Here is a 13,902-nt window from a genome sequence, read left to right on the forward strand (position 1 = left end):
ATAATTAATAGCACATTCTGACCGCCAATATACCTTGTAATGAGCAAGAGCAATGAAGAGAGAAGCTGGGACTATCCCAAAAGATGGTCCAGCTAAATTCACTTCGAACTCGCAGGCTGCCCACGGCCGTGCAGCAGCGCGCTGAAGGCACAGGTACACCCTCGCACTTGTGTGAGTTAGTGTGGAAAACACCCTACGCCGTTTCCACCGCACCCCGCTCTATAGGGCAGAGCCCGAGCGAGCGTCCCTGCAGACAAAAGGCAGGACGTCCTCACCCCGGACCAAGTCCGGCGCGGTCCCGGCAGGTCCACGGGGGGCAGCCCGGTCCCCTCCGGCGGCCCACGCCGGCACGTTCGGAGAGAAGCGCGTCCCCGGGCCTAAGCCAGCCGCCACCGCGTCCCGCTGTCACCACAGCCAGGGGCTTGGGACCGCACGGCCCCGAGGGCTGCCCACCGCCGATGAGGTGTCCCGTGAGCCAGAGGAGCCGGGCCCCGCCGGCCCCAGGCCCAGCGAGGCAAACCCCAGCGGCTGCGACGTTGGCATCGCGCGACGCCGTCAATGGCCGCCCCCCTCCCCCGCGACCATTACCCCGCGCGCCCCCCACGGCCTCACCTCACCGGCGGGCAGCGCGGGGGCGGCCGAGAGCCGCCAGGCTCCGTCAGCAGCCGCCACCGTATTTCGAAAGATCCGCCATTTTCACCCCGTCACTGCCGCCCCCCACGGCCCGCCCCCACCGCACCTGCCCCCGCCGCCCCGCCCCGCCCCGCCTCCTCCCCGCCCGCGGGGCGTCCCCCCCGAGTTGCCCTGCCGCCAAACCCCAACTGCTTCCGGACCGGCAGGGAAGGGTGCGGCGGCGGGTCCCGCAGACCCCCGATCCGAGGAGGAAGACTCACCGCCCGCCTCCCGCCGCTCCCCGGGTTCGTTTTAACCCCACCGCTCCGCTGCAGCTTTGGGCACAGTTGATCTCAGCGAGCAGCGGTGAAGACACCCGCCGAGCGGGCGTCCCCCGCGGCAGAGGGGCGACCGGGACGGCTGTCTCCGTAAGCCTAGGGAGATCGGCGGAGCCGCCCGGGAGCCCGCCCCGTCGCGGGGAGCGCGCCCAGCGGGGCCGGGCCTGCGCCTTCCCGGCGGGAGGCGGCTGTCAGCGCTCCGCCGCTCCCTCCCCGCCAGTGGGGCCGTGCCCGCATCCCTTTCTTCGTCCTCCCGCCGCTGCTTTCCCGCCCCTCGCACTCACCGGGCGGGCGGGCTCTCTTCCTCCTTCGCCGCCACCGATGCCTCTCTCCGTCGTCGCACGCCCTCTGCGCCTCGCGCCGCCACCGGCCTTCTCCTCTCCGCTACCGCGCTGGGCGGCCGCCGCGGCGGCAGCACCCGCAACGAAGCCGCCGTGTTTGTTCAAAATCACGCGCCCCGCGCCATTCCCCCGCCGCATCCCATAATACTGCGCCGCGCCGCCCTGGCAACAGCCGGCGCAGCGCCCTGCGCTTCCGGGCCCGCCCCACGCGCGCGGGCCCGCCCGCTTCCGGGGCCGCGCGCGCCAGTCGGGGAGGACCCAGCCTTGCCCTGCTTTGAGGCCGCTGACGCGCGCGCAGGCCCACGCGCTATCATACACGTATATGTCTCTGTGCGTGCCGCCCGCGGCCCTGGGGGGAGGCGTGTGCACGGCCCGCCCGAGCTTTACCGCCGCGGCCGAGCTCTGCCCGCGCGGACGCTTCCCGCCACGTGACGGCGCCGCGCGGCGGCCCCTCTAGCCTGCGGCGGCGGGGCTCTGTGGTAGGAGGAGGTCTGCGACGCGCCGGGGGGACGGCGGCGGGTCGGGGAAGATGGCGGCCGCGGTGAGGCAGGACCTGGCGCAGCTGATGAACTCCAGCGGCTCTCATAAGGACCTGGCGGGCAAGTGAGTGCCAGCGCCGGCCTCCCCATGGCGGGGCGAGGCGGGTGAGCGGCCGGTGTGGTTACGGCCGTTGGAGGGGGGGGGGATAGGGGGCTGCCGGGCCCTGGGTGGGCGAAGCGGCTCTTGCCCGACGGCCGCGCTTCTTTAAATATAAAGAAAGAAAGAAAGATTTCACCTCATGATTCTGTTATTTTTAGTTTATTTTTCATTTCTAACGACGCTGTGCTGACGGTGTTGGCGGTGTCCGAGCGCACGCTCCCGCGCGGGGCCGTAGCCCTTGGCCGTAGCTCCCTCGTGTCTGCCGGCCGCGCCTCGGAGTTCGGCTGCCTGCGCGTCGGCCGCGCGGAATTGAGAGGTCGGGGAATTTATTTTCCTCGACTGCAGTAGATATGTCAGTAACTCCGTTATTATTATTATTTTCATTAGGTGCGTATTTTGGATGGCAAACCGTGGGGTTTGCGCTACTCGCAGTGCAATGTGTCACATAGATTCTCGCTCCCCCGAGGGTTCAGTCCAAATGTCGATCAGTCAACTGAAATTCTCGAATCCTGCTGTAGTTGCTTGTTCTCTAGAGGAATTGCTTCACTTTTAGGAGTTTCGTGTAAAAACTTGGAAGTGTTCCCCCCAAAATGTGGCTTCGACATGAATGTGGTACTTTATCAGTATTGTACACACTGAGGTTATGGCCTAGGCAAAGTTTAATTAGCTTTATGAAGCATGAAAACTGGAGTCGCTATTTTTGCGGGAATGAACACTTAAAAATGCATAGTCTGTGTCTGTGCTCATGTCAAGTGGCTATAACATACTGTTTACCTTCCACTCCCAACAGTGTTTCTCTTTCTCATTGAGTGTGGCATTTTGGACATTTGACTAACTTTATTAATCCATGAGTGATATAGTTTTCATTACTTTTTCTGTGCACTATCCTAGGGACATTTTTTTTTTAACCTTCCAAATTGCACATAGATAACAAAATAATGAGCTATGTTATCCGAGTATCTAGTCCTGGGATTTAAAGAGACAGATACCAGTTCCAGCTGAATGTTCCTGACATTTGAGCACAAACACTTTGAAAAAATGTCACCTCAAAGGTACAGAAAATATAAGCAAAAGTTGGGCTCTGACATAGAAAATAAGCAGAGAAACAGAAATTTTTAGTGAAACAATGTGCCCTATGAGTGATTTTTTAATTTTTTTTTTTAAATCTGTGGACAGATACCGTCAAATATTGGAAAAAGCCATTCAGCTGTCGGGTGTAGAACAACTTGAAGCTTTGAAAGCTTTTGTAGAAGCAAGTAAGTGCATCTGGTATAATCGGTTGCACACGGAGTGAAGGCCAGTGGTCTGTGGGATTGCATATTTGTTAGCTCTATGTGAGGCTATGTAAATACATGATATTTTGGTCCTACTGGAACTCAAAACACAACTAGAAGAGGAACCATCATTGCCACATTCAGAAGTTGAGGGAGAATGGTCTTGTAAGCTTTGTATGTTATAATAACTTTCCAACCTGTCAGCGTGACAATGTTGGAAGGTGATAACATAGTCTCTGTTGAATGCTAAAATTGATACTGGATGCCAGGTATTTAAACTAACAACCCCCTTCTTCCCCCATCTCAAGTTAGTTTGAAAAACTGTCAAGAAGGAATGGTTAGGGGTTTTTTTTGTGTTGTATTGGATGTTTGGTTTATTGAATACCTCTATAAATTATATCTGTTGTAGGTTTTTTAAGTTGAGAATAAACGTAGTGAAATTTAACCTAAAGGTTTACTTTGTCCAAGATGTTTCAGCAACTGAGAACACTGATTCAGAATGAAACATCTCTCTAAACTATAAATCAAAGTGCGAAATTCATTATTAACTGTCAGAGGTTAGAACTCTGGTGACCTCTAGTGTAAACAAACTGTTTCTGAGAGAAAAAGAATCACCTATTAAAAACAAAGGAAAAAAAAAAAAACCCTTCACTTGGCTACAGATTTAAAAACTGAAATAGTCAAATGTAATATAAAAGCAAATGATCCCTTTCAGTGAAGGCACTGACAAGCATTGCATCCATCTTGTGTTTTTCTTCCATGCGTCCCTGAACCAGTGGTGAATGAGAATGTCAGTCTAGTAATCTCACGTCAGCTACTGACAGATTTCTGTACCCATCTTCCAAGTCTTCCTGACAGCACGGCCAAAGAAATTTACCACTTCACCTTGGAAAAGATACAACCTAGAGTTATTTCATTTGAAGAGCAGGTGAGAGATCGATGATGAGGGGTCTTTGGTTTGTGGGCTTGGCTTTGGCTTTTTTTGCTTTATCTACTGGCTATTTTAAGTCTTTAAAAAAGCTATTCAAAACAGATATTCCTACTTAGAGTCCAATTTTGCATTCCTGTACATGCAAAACCTGAGCTAAATGCAGAGAGTATTTAGGACCGTGCAAAGAATACAGACTTTGTCTCTTCATCAGCATGCTAGGCATGTAATTCCTCTGCTAACAGAAAATGGCTTCTTACAATGAAACAATACTTGAGCTGCCGGAGGTACTGTCGAGAGACAGGCTAGTACTTATTGTATTGCATTTTACCCAACTAATGGAACAGGCAGGTGATGTAAAGAGAGAAGCATCTTGACAAACAGCTTTTGTTTCAAAATAAATATCTCTGTGTGTGTGTGTATTTTAGCCATAATCATTTTACTGGGAAAAAATGTTGTCTTGAAATCCCAGTTCTACTTAACCACTGAATGTGCTGCACTTCTTTTTCAATTCAGTTCTTGGTTTTGTTGTATGAGTATTCACCATCATCTGAGAGTTCTTACAGATGTTTGTATAAAAAGCCTTTAGGGTGTAGTATTTGAAAAGAAAAGCAAGGCAGTTTCTGTCATGATTTGTATTTGCTTCTCTTTATCTTTCATCTTTTTAAGCAGCTTTTACTCTAAGTCTTAACTGAACATACTTGCCTATATGTTTTAATGATTATGCATAAATTAAATCCAAGACTTCAGATGATTTTTTTAACCACACTTCTGCTTATAAAACCCACATTGTAAGCACTGATATTTTACCTGCTGACAGCTGCTCTACAAAGTAGAAGTTTCTGCATTAGGATCTAATCATAGTTCACGTCATTCATATCTCACAGGCATGATATGAGGTACAACTGCAAGAAATGCCTTGTGAATCTTGGTGCTCCAGTTCTTGAAAGCCTCATTTCATCTTAAAATCTTTATAAAGGTTACTACTTATCGCTCCCTGAAGATAAACTCCTTTTATCTTGTCACAGACTTAAGTGGAAATGCTCCAAATCAGCACTCATATTTAAAAAGCTTGGTATTAAAGCTTGATCCAGGAGTCCCACACAGAACGCCTTGCGTGGGAAGAGTTGTGTGCATGCAGGTTGCTGTATCTGAAGCTGGGGTATCGGTTGAGGGGATTCATGAACAAGAACAAATACTGTGAAAGTTAATACAGAACCATTCAACTTTTATAGCATTTGCTATTGATTTTATTATTGTTTAGGTCGCTTCAATAAGGCAACATCTTGCATCAATCTATGAGAAAGAAGAAGACTGGAGAAATGCAGCACAAGTATTGGTGGGGATCCCTTTGGAAACAGGGCAAAAGTGAGTATGGTACTAGACAGTGCTGTGTTGTTAAATATACTTGCTCCCTTTTGTACTTAACTAGACAAGGAAGTGAGAATTTTGGAGTTGCATATTTTCCCAGAGTTTGAGGAGTTCAGGCCAGAACTACTGCCGGATGACAAAAGTATAGCTTGATAACTGTGCGTTACAGTAGACAGTTTAGTGGGTCAAAATGCTGCACCAGAAGTTTTGCACTTATTAGCCTTGATGATAAGCAGCTTTTTTGATAGTATTTTACAAAAATGCTTCTAAGGTTATTGAAAGGTTCTTGAAAAGTGGCAGTTCTTCCATGTGTTCACCTTTACAGTTCCAAATGAAGGCATAGTTTGAAATTGGATATTAACAAATACAGTTGAGGTTTTTTGTGGAGTTTTGTTTGTTTGTGGTTTTGTGTTTTGTTTTTTTTTTAAAGTCTAGAACCTATGCTGTTACTTTGGCTGTTCTTTCTGTCCTCTTTCTCTGTATGCATGTAGAATGAATCGCTGTAGGTTTTGCCTGTTCGGCACCTACTTGTTCCACTGCATGTTTGCTTCTTAACTCAAGTGGCTCACCACTTATGGCAAACTTCCAAGTCACTAAAAACAGAGTATATTTGTGTCTTAGTGGACAGCATTATTTCTGCTGGTGTTTGTAGGAGCCAGTTCTATATTGGCATTCATCTCAAATTTCCTTACCTTGAACAGAGCACACTGATTTTGGTGTTAGGGAAGAAGAAAGCAGGGTAAACTGTTGCCAAGTGCTTAAGAATCATAATGTATGTTTAGAACAGCTAAGAGCAAGGGTAGTTGTGGAGCAACTCTGAGCACTTGCTTTTCTGTTTCTCTGCAGACAATACAATGTAGATTATAAACTGGAGACGTACCTGAAAATTGCCAGGCTGTATCTGGAGGATGATGACCCAGTTCAAGCAGAAGCTTATATTAATCGAGCTTCCCTGCTTCAGAATGAATCAACTAATGAACAGCTGCAAATCCATTATAAGGTTGTCTAACTTGCTTTATTGCTTTCTCTTTCTGAAGGGAGATGATTCCACATTGAGATGTTTTGATGCAATGCCACTAAAACTTTCATAATGAGAAAAGAGACAGAGAAAAGCTTCTAAATGGTTTTGGGAGCTTGAGAGCCACATCTTAGCAATAATTAAACAGCTCATTCCTTATGATTTGGAGATAAGTCTGTAAAGCTTCCTTAAATGCCAGGTTTACTGATTGAAGGTAAAACTTAGGCTTCAAAACATCTGAAATATTGTTGAAAATGCCTCCACATTTGCCTGTAAATCTAAGAGGGGGAAAAAATCGCATCCAGTGTTAGGGACAACTGAAGGGCCCCCCCCCCCAACAGTAACTAAATAGTAAGTCCCATCCATAGAAGTAGCTTTAAGTCTCAAGTAGTAAAGTAACTGCTGACCTTTCTGCTTATTTGTGGGTTTACTGTGTACATAGTTCATGCACTGATTTTTCAAACCATTTTAGTAACTGAGATGAGCAGTGTTAACTATAGTGTGACAGTACCAATCAAGTGTGGTGGTGTTTAAAATTCTACAACACAAAGCAGATGTGCCATGAGCTGTAACACAGGGTGTGGTGGTTTTGGTTTGTTGGTTTTCCCTTTTTTTTTTCTTCCCCCATGCTATGTTTTAAAGCATGCATTCAGTTGGAAGTGTAAATATTTTCTGTAAGCATTAGAAAAGCACAAAGGAAGGGAGAGAAGAAATACCAGATGCTGTTAAGAGTGCTGAAGGGGAAAAGCAAACACTTGAAATACATAAATTGCTACCTAAGTGCTAGCTGTCAATGTCAGTAGTGAAGGGGAAGCTTCCATAAGTGGAATATCAGCTGTACAATATTTCATTTACTTAGTTTCTGACGTTTAGACATTTGCGGTGTTTAACATGTGATTAGTGCTGGGAAATGCCCTTTCAATTTCTTTCCATGAGACTTTAGCAAGGGCTTTACAAGTCAAGCTAATCAGACACAGATTTCCCTAAAATGCACTAGAGCAATATTTATGGGAGCTGTCACTTGATAATGTTGGCGATTTATACACACCTATTTTATGCAGCAACCCCTGTTAGTTTTCTTTTTCTGAGACATACTTTCTTTCTAGGTTTGCTATGCTCGAGTTCTTGATTACAGAAGAAAGTTCATTGAGGCTGCCCAAAGATACAATGAGCTGTCCTATAAGAGCATAGTCCATGAAACTGAGCGACTGGAGGCATTGAAGCACGCTTTGCATTGTACTATTTTGGCATCAGCAGGTAAAATACACATTACATTTTTGTATAAAAGACCCAACATAGGTATTTTGTATACCCATATACCCTGAAGCAAGTCAGCTTGTGCATTACTTGTGGGGAGGGATCTTGTCACTAAGATTTGGTGAGGAATCCAAAATTGTGAACACAGTGTCAAAATTATCTGTTGGCATACTGTTAGCTCAGAGTTGGAGTACTTCTGTGTCTTTGCCAGTGATAAGGTGGCATCTTGGCTAAAGATGCAGAACATAGTCAGTGGCAAACAGTGTTTTGAAATGACACAACCGAGTTCCTTCTTTGGTAGAGCTTTGTTGGTTAATTGCATGTATTGAGAAAAAAAGGTGATAACTTTCTGTTGTTTACTTCTAAATACTCAATGCTTTGGTGATCATTTATGAGAATTCTTGACACTCCTAGGACAACAGCGTTCTCGCATGCTTGCTACACTCTTCAAGGATGAGAGATGCCAGCAGCTTGCAGCCTATGGGATCTTGGAGAAAATGTATCTCGACCGAATTATCCGTGGAAATCAACTGCAAGAGTTTGCAGCTATGCTAATGCCTCACCAGAAAGCAACTACAGCCGATGGTACGTTTCTCTAAAGCCTGATAATGCTAGGTGTTCATCCACAGGAGTTAGATTTGCCCAATGCAGTCAAGAAGTGCAATGGAAGAGAATTTAGTATTCTTTATATGATTATTTTAAAATTATTTCTCTAGCATGTTACCCTCATGAGTATAGTTTAATAGCAAATCTTAGCCATAGCTCATATTTCTGATCAGCTATTAAGGTTTTGAAATACTCTTATAGAAGATAACTTGTAAAAATCTTGTTTCTCTGTTCACGTACAGTCCTCTTCACTGACAGCCTCCTGGTATTTCTAACTTTGCCTTACACTTTGAGTCTCTGTCCTTTTGAGCTTCTCTGGTTCTAAGACACTGTTATAAATAGGATGCCTCGAAACACGTGACATGCATATAGGTAAATGGTCTGTTCAGGTGATAAATTTATTTGAACTGCTTCCTGGCTTGACAGGAAGATGACAGATAGTGAGGGGATGACTTGGACCTCACACTGTCTCCAGATTGTTTTCTTATCCACCTCAGTGACATCTTATTAGCTCTGTTCTTCCTGGAACCTCTGAACAATGAGAAATAATGTGAAGTAATGACTTCGCTGGAATCCTAAACACAGTGGTCTCAATTTTCTGAATTAGAAGAATATTGAAGTGGAAAAATAATAAGCGTAGAATACCTCTTAATCAGGAAAACCTTTGTAGTGAATGATACTTGTTGATTAAGGACAAATAAACAACTGTGCAATCACAGGTGTGAAAACTGATTAAACGTACTTAATAAGCTGCAGTCCTTTCCTTGGATCAATCTGTTTATAACCTGTACTGTTTGTCCCTGTAAGTTAAAGAATGCTGGTTAGCTCGTATTTAATAATGTGCTTATCTTCAACTGGAGGTTAGGGGGCAAATCAGTTAAATTTTTAAATCAAGAAGAGAGAAATTAGATGAGGGTTTATCACCATACAAGCACAGTAAGAGAGAGGTTAATTGTACCCCTGAGAGCTGTAATGAATAAAAAAAAAAAAAGCAATGGTCTTTCCATTTGGCAAGCTAGGGACTGATCACAGGAGGTCAAACTCCCTCAATTCAGATGTTGAGTCTTGTAGCAAAATCAAGGGCTCCAGTTGATCATTCTAGAAATTAAATAAAAGGGTTTAAGCTACCTGTCTTAAAATCAACCACACGCCATCCATTTCTTTTTGTTCACTTTCTTCTGCATGACATAACACTGATGCAAGGCAGATGCATCTGGACGTAACCCTGGGGAAAAAAAGCGTTTTCCATCTGCTCTACAACATAAACCAAGTATTTCAATCTTATAGTAATGGATTTTTTTCTCATCTAACCCCTAAGGTTCCAGTATCCTGGACAGAGCTGTTATTGAACACAACTTACTATCTGCAAGCAAACTTTACAACAACATTACTTTTGAAGAGCTTGGAGCATTACTAGAGATCCCTGCAGCTAAGGTATCAGTTTTCTACACCTTTTGTAAAAACAAGGAGCATCAGAGATGTGAGAAAGTAGCTGTGTTAAATATTAAGAAAATTAGTTCAATAATAGGAAATAATTAAATAAATAATTAATTATTCTATATTATGAGGAAGGTTAAATATCTAGGACATCTTATGAGAAGGAAAGGTACACAGTGTGGAATAAACAATAGTGGAGTTTGATGCCACTCATCATTTCATAATATTGTGTGTACGTTCCCCCTGCAATGTGTGAAGATGTTAAAAAGCCCATGACGACTATTAAGTTTTAATAATTTTTAACTTCTTTCGGAATGGAAGAAGTTTCTAACATCTTTCTCTCTTCGTTATTTCAGGCAGAAAAGATAGCTTCTCAGATGATAACTGAGGGTCGCATGAATGGATTCATTGATCAGATTGATGGAATTGTTCATTTTGAGAGTAAGTTCGACCACAGAAATTTTTTTTTTTTTTTAGCACCAGAGTGAGCTTTTTGAGTTGCTGCCTTCCAGGATAAGGAAATTAAGTTTCTTAGTATCTTCCATCTGAAGTGAGCTTGCTGTGTCTTACTGTGGCCAGGAGGTGGCAGAGTTTGCCTGAATGGAGGACCACACTTCACCCACCCTCCCTACTATGCATTCTCTTAGCTATAGGAAAGTGTGAATTTATTGCATCAGTCTCCTTGTAAGAACAGGTTCACCAGGAAGTTCTCTGTTCAGGTTTACTTTGCTATGCAGGAATTAGGCTTATAACAGACAGACAAAATCATTGTAGCTTTTGAATATGGAAATGAGCATGATGTAGCTGCAAGGAAGCCTTCCTCTGTGAGATAGGTGAGGGCACTGGTAGAAGAAAAGGTTGCAGTTGAAAAGGCAAGCAAATTGCTAAGACTCACTTTGTTTTGTATGGGTTGTTTTGTTTTTTGTTTTTTTTTGCAGCTCGTGAAGCTTTGCCAACTTGGGACAAGCAGATTCAGTCACTGTGTTTCCAGGTTAACAACCTGCTGGAGAAGATAAGTCAGACAGCTCCAGAATGGACAGCGCAGGCAATGGAGGCACAGATGGCTCAGTGACTGTGCAGCCATTGTCTGAATGGAGGCAATCAACTGCCTACTGTGTTGGAAGAAGGGAACAGAGTAGGACGAATAACCCACCTTCATTTCCCCACCTTCTGCTTTCAATCTGGCTTAGGACACAATTAGATGATACCGTATTTGGTGTGACAGTCCCCCAGTTCTCTGAGCATAGAATGATGCTGTTTCTGCCTCTGCGTTGCACTCTGCTGTCCTGTAAGCTATGGTTTCCACATAGAAGCAGCTGTAATGTCAGCAGCAAGCTTTGGTTTTGGTTTATTTAATTTTATTTTTTTTTCCACTGTATTGCTATAGCTTTGTAGCCCATTGCTTTCTATGATGCTTGTTCTGCTGTGAAAATGTAAGTGCCATGTTTCTTTTAGTTGTAATTACTCTAGTAAAGGCTGAAATGAGCCACTTGGTTTAAGTCTTGCAGGGACCTGTTTGTTTTTTTCTTAAGCAGTAACTTGAAATAAGTTGAATTTTTTGAATTGTCAGTTTTGGCCCCTGAAAATGTTAAGTGAAAAACAGCTTTCTTCCTTATTTTCTGTTCATAAAATGAAAGTCTGAAATCTTAACTGGAGAAAATACTGACCACCTGCATTGGTGCAGCAGGGCACAGTTATCTGTGTGGAGAGAGGGCGTAAAGACCAGTGTTCCCAAGAGAGCTTGTTGCAATGATATGGTGATGAGAACATAGGACATGCCAAGTAAGGTAAGCCAAGCATGCTCTTTATTTTCTAGGTCAGAACGAATTGGTAATTTTACAGAAGTATTGTCTTTGTTTAGCCCGCAGCTGGGGTGAAACAATAACAGCTTTTCTCTCACCCAATGTCCCTTTGCCAGCCAAGGAAGGCAATTGGGAAAAAGAGGGAGACTCATGGGTTAAAATTAAACTGACTTAATAAAATAAAGAAACCAATATAAATGCTAACACAAAACACACAAAAGTATACTTAGCTACAGGGTTGCAGCAGGTTGTCCAGGAATACCAGTCATCAGCCATGAGGAAAAAGGAAGGCCAGAAGAGGGGAGAGCAAAAAACAGCCCCACCTCTCCCCACCAAGCCCTCCCTTTTATAGTGATCTTGATTGATTGTTAATGATATAGAATACACCTGTGGGCCAGCCTGGGTCAGCTGCCCTGGATTTAGCTGCTAATGGCCGTGATCACCATGGCTGGCCACAAACTGAAACAAAATCCCAGTGAAACCAGGACAGGATTCCACCCCTTATTCTATATCATTTACATCAAGTCACTACTGTTTTCCCCATCCCTCAACATACATACACATCCACACACAGATACTCTCTCCAGTCCATGGGCCATCTCTCCAAGAAGTCCATTAAATCAATTCAGTCCAAGTCTGTGGGTTCCAGTTCTCATCATAGTCTCTTAGGGCAGGAAAAACATTGGTGTGGGATTCACTTAGTTGGCAAATCAGGCCCAGGCCTCAGTACTGTGTCATGCACTGTTGAAGTTGGACACAGCAGGATGTTGTATTGCATCTTGATCTTGCAGCTGGTGTATCTGGTGCAGCCCATGTTCATGATCTGGGGTGATTCTCACTGTAATAAATGACAGCATCATACAGTTCAAGTTACTGATTATTTTTGCCCAGAATCAAATCTTCTTGGGGTACACATTTAACTTCCCCATCCTCCTGCATTGTCCACCAGTTCAACGCTGGCAATCGGTGCCAAGAGGAGCTGTGCCTGAATACTAATTACTTCTGAGACAGCTCAAACTCCTTCATAGGCTGCCAGTATCTCTCTTTCAGTTGGAGTATCACAGTCCTCTGATCCTCTGTATCCCCGGCTCCAAAACCCTAGGGGTCAACCTCAAGTCTCCTCTGGTGCCTTTTGCCAGAGGCTCCAGGTAGGACCATTCTCCTCAGTTGCAGTATAGAGGACGTTCTTTACTTCTGGTCCCATCTGGACTAGTCCAAGGGCCGCTGCATGGACTGTCTCTTGTTTAATTTCCTCAAAAGCCTGCTGTTGCTTAAGGTCCCATTTAAAGTCATTCTTCTTTCGAGTTACTTCATAAAGAGGGCTCACAATCTGACTATAATGGGGAATGTGCATCCTCCAGAAGCCTACTACGCCTAGGAAAGCCTGTGTCTCCTTTTTGTTAGTTGGCAGAGACATGGCTGTTATATCTATTGGGATCTGATGGTGGCCATCTTGCCACTTGATCACAAAAAACTGAATCTCTTTTGCAGGTCCCTTGAGCTTAGCACATTTGATGGCAAAACCAGCTTCTAGAAGGATTCTAATTACTTTTTCCCCTTTCTCAAAAACTTATCCTGCTGTCTTTGATGTACTGCAGGTGTTCCAGGGCTCCACCCTTCTCCAGTGCAGTCTGGATCAGTCCATGACAAATTGTAGGGCTATGTTTCCACCTCTGGGGCAGTCGATTCCGGGTGTACTGGATGCCCCTTCAGGTGAAAGCAAACTGTTGCTTACGCTCCACTGCCACAGGAATGGCGAAAAACACATTTGCAATGTCAATCGTGGCACACCACTTCGCTGCCTTTGACTCCAGTTCCTAATGGAGTTCTAACATGTCCAGTACGGCAGCACTCGGTGGTGTGACTTCTTTTAGGCCACGATAGTCCACAGTTAGTCTCCATTCCCCATTGGGCTTTCGCACTGGTATGGGACTGTTGAAGGGTGGGCGCATTTTGGTGATCACTTCTTGGTTCTCCAATTGACAGATCAGCTCATGGATGGGGATCAGTGAGTATTAGCACAATATTGCCGTTGGTGGACTGTTGTAGTGGCAATAGGCACCTTTTGCTCCTCGACCCTCAGCAGCCCCACAACAGAAGGGTCCTCTGATAGACCAGGCAGGGTAGACAACTATTTAATTTCTTCTGTCTCCATGGCTGCTACACCATGCCCACCAGTACCTCCTCGGGTTCTTGAAATACCCTCTTCTCAGGTAATCTATACCAAGAATGCATGGGGCATCTGGGCCTGTCACAATAGGGTGCATCTGCCACTCAGT

At 44.9% G+C, this 13,902-nt stretch overlaps 2 protein-coding genes across 9 annotated transcripts in view; one reads left to right on the plus strand and one right to left on the minus strand.

Moving 5' to 3' along the window:
* LIN54 (lin-54 DREAM MuvB core complex component) overlaps positions 1 to 1,475 on the minus strand; it is a 42,500-nt gene extending 41,025 nt beyond the window's left edge. For 4 of the 7 annotated variants that reach the window (XR_011048359.1, XM_068402777.1, XM_068402773.1 and 1 more), the window contains exon 1: positions 1,235 to 1,307. Coding sequence is in view for 1 of the 7 variants with exons in the window: in XM_068402778.1 (XP_068258879.1) it covers positions 1,235 to 1,429 (195 nt within the window). In the remaining 6 variants the exon portion in view is untranslated. Of the gene's footprint in view, positions 1 to 612; positions 697 to 1,234 lie in introns of those variants that run through there. The other 3 variants (XM_068402778.1, XM_068402775.1, XM_068402774.1) reach the window with 3 other exon arrangements.
* A 140-nt stretch (positions 1,476 to 1,615) lies between these two features.
* On the plus strand, positions 1,616 to 11,320 carry COPS4 (COP9 signalosome subunit 4). Of its 2 annotated transcripts, XM_068402780.1 has the most exons (10): positions 1,616 to 1,894; positions 3,107 to 3,186; positions 3,981 to 4,132; positions 5,397 to 5,500; positions 6,350 to 6,503; positions 7,628 to 7,778; positions 8,193 to 8,363; positions 9,703 to 9,818; positions 10,178 to 10,262; positions 10,760 to 11,320. In XM_068402780.1, the coding sequence occupies exons 1-10, from the start codon at positions 1,821 to 1,823 to the stop codon at positions 10,891 to 10,893; spliced, it is 1,221 nt and encodes a 406-aa protein (XP_068258881.1). In that variant the 5' UTR covers positions 1,616 to 1,820; the 3' UTR covers positions 10,894 to 11,320. The 2 variants fall into 2 exon arrangements, with proteins under 2 accessions (XP_068258881.1, XP_068258880.1); XM_068402779.1 differs by lacking the exon at positions 3,107 to 3,186 and having other exon boundaries at positions 1,806 to 1,894.
* Positions 11,321 to 13,902: the final 2,582 nt, after the last annotated feature.

The sequence above is a fragment of the Nyctibius grandis genome, chromosome 6, assembly GCF_013368605.1.
Source record: "Nyctibius grandis isolate bNycGra1 chromosome 6, bNycGra1.pri, whole genome shotgun sequence".
Classification (NCBI taxonomy): domain Eukaryota; kingdom Metazoa; phylum Chordata; class Aves; order Nyctibiiformes; family Nyctibiidae; genus Nyctibius; species Nyctibius grandis.

Excerpts from the sequence above, each read along its gene's own strand:
- COPS4 (XM_068402780.1), top strand. The coding sequence starts at position 1,821 with ATGGCGGCCGCGGTGAGGCAGGACCTGGCGCAGCTGATGAACTCCAGC. Across the intron at positions 5,501-6,349 it reads CCTTTGGAAACAGGGCAAAA|ACAATACAATGTAGATTATA; the intron begins GTGAGTATGGTA and ends GTTTCTCTGCAG. Across the intron at positions 9,819-10,177 it reads TAGAGATCCCTGCAGCTAAG|GCAGAAAAGATAGCTTCTCA; the intron begins GTATCAGTTTTC and ends TCGTTATTTCAG.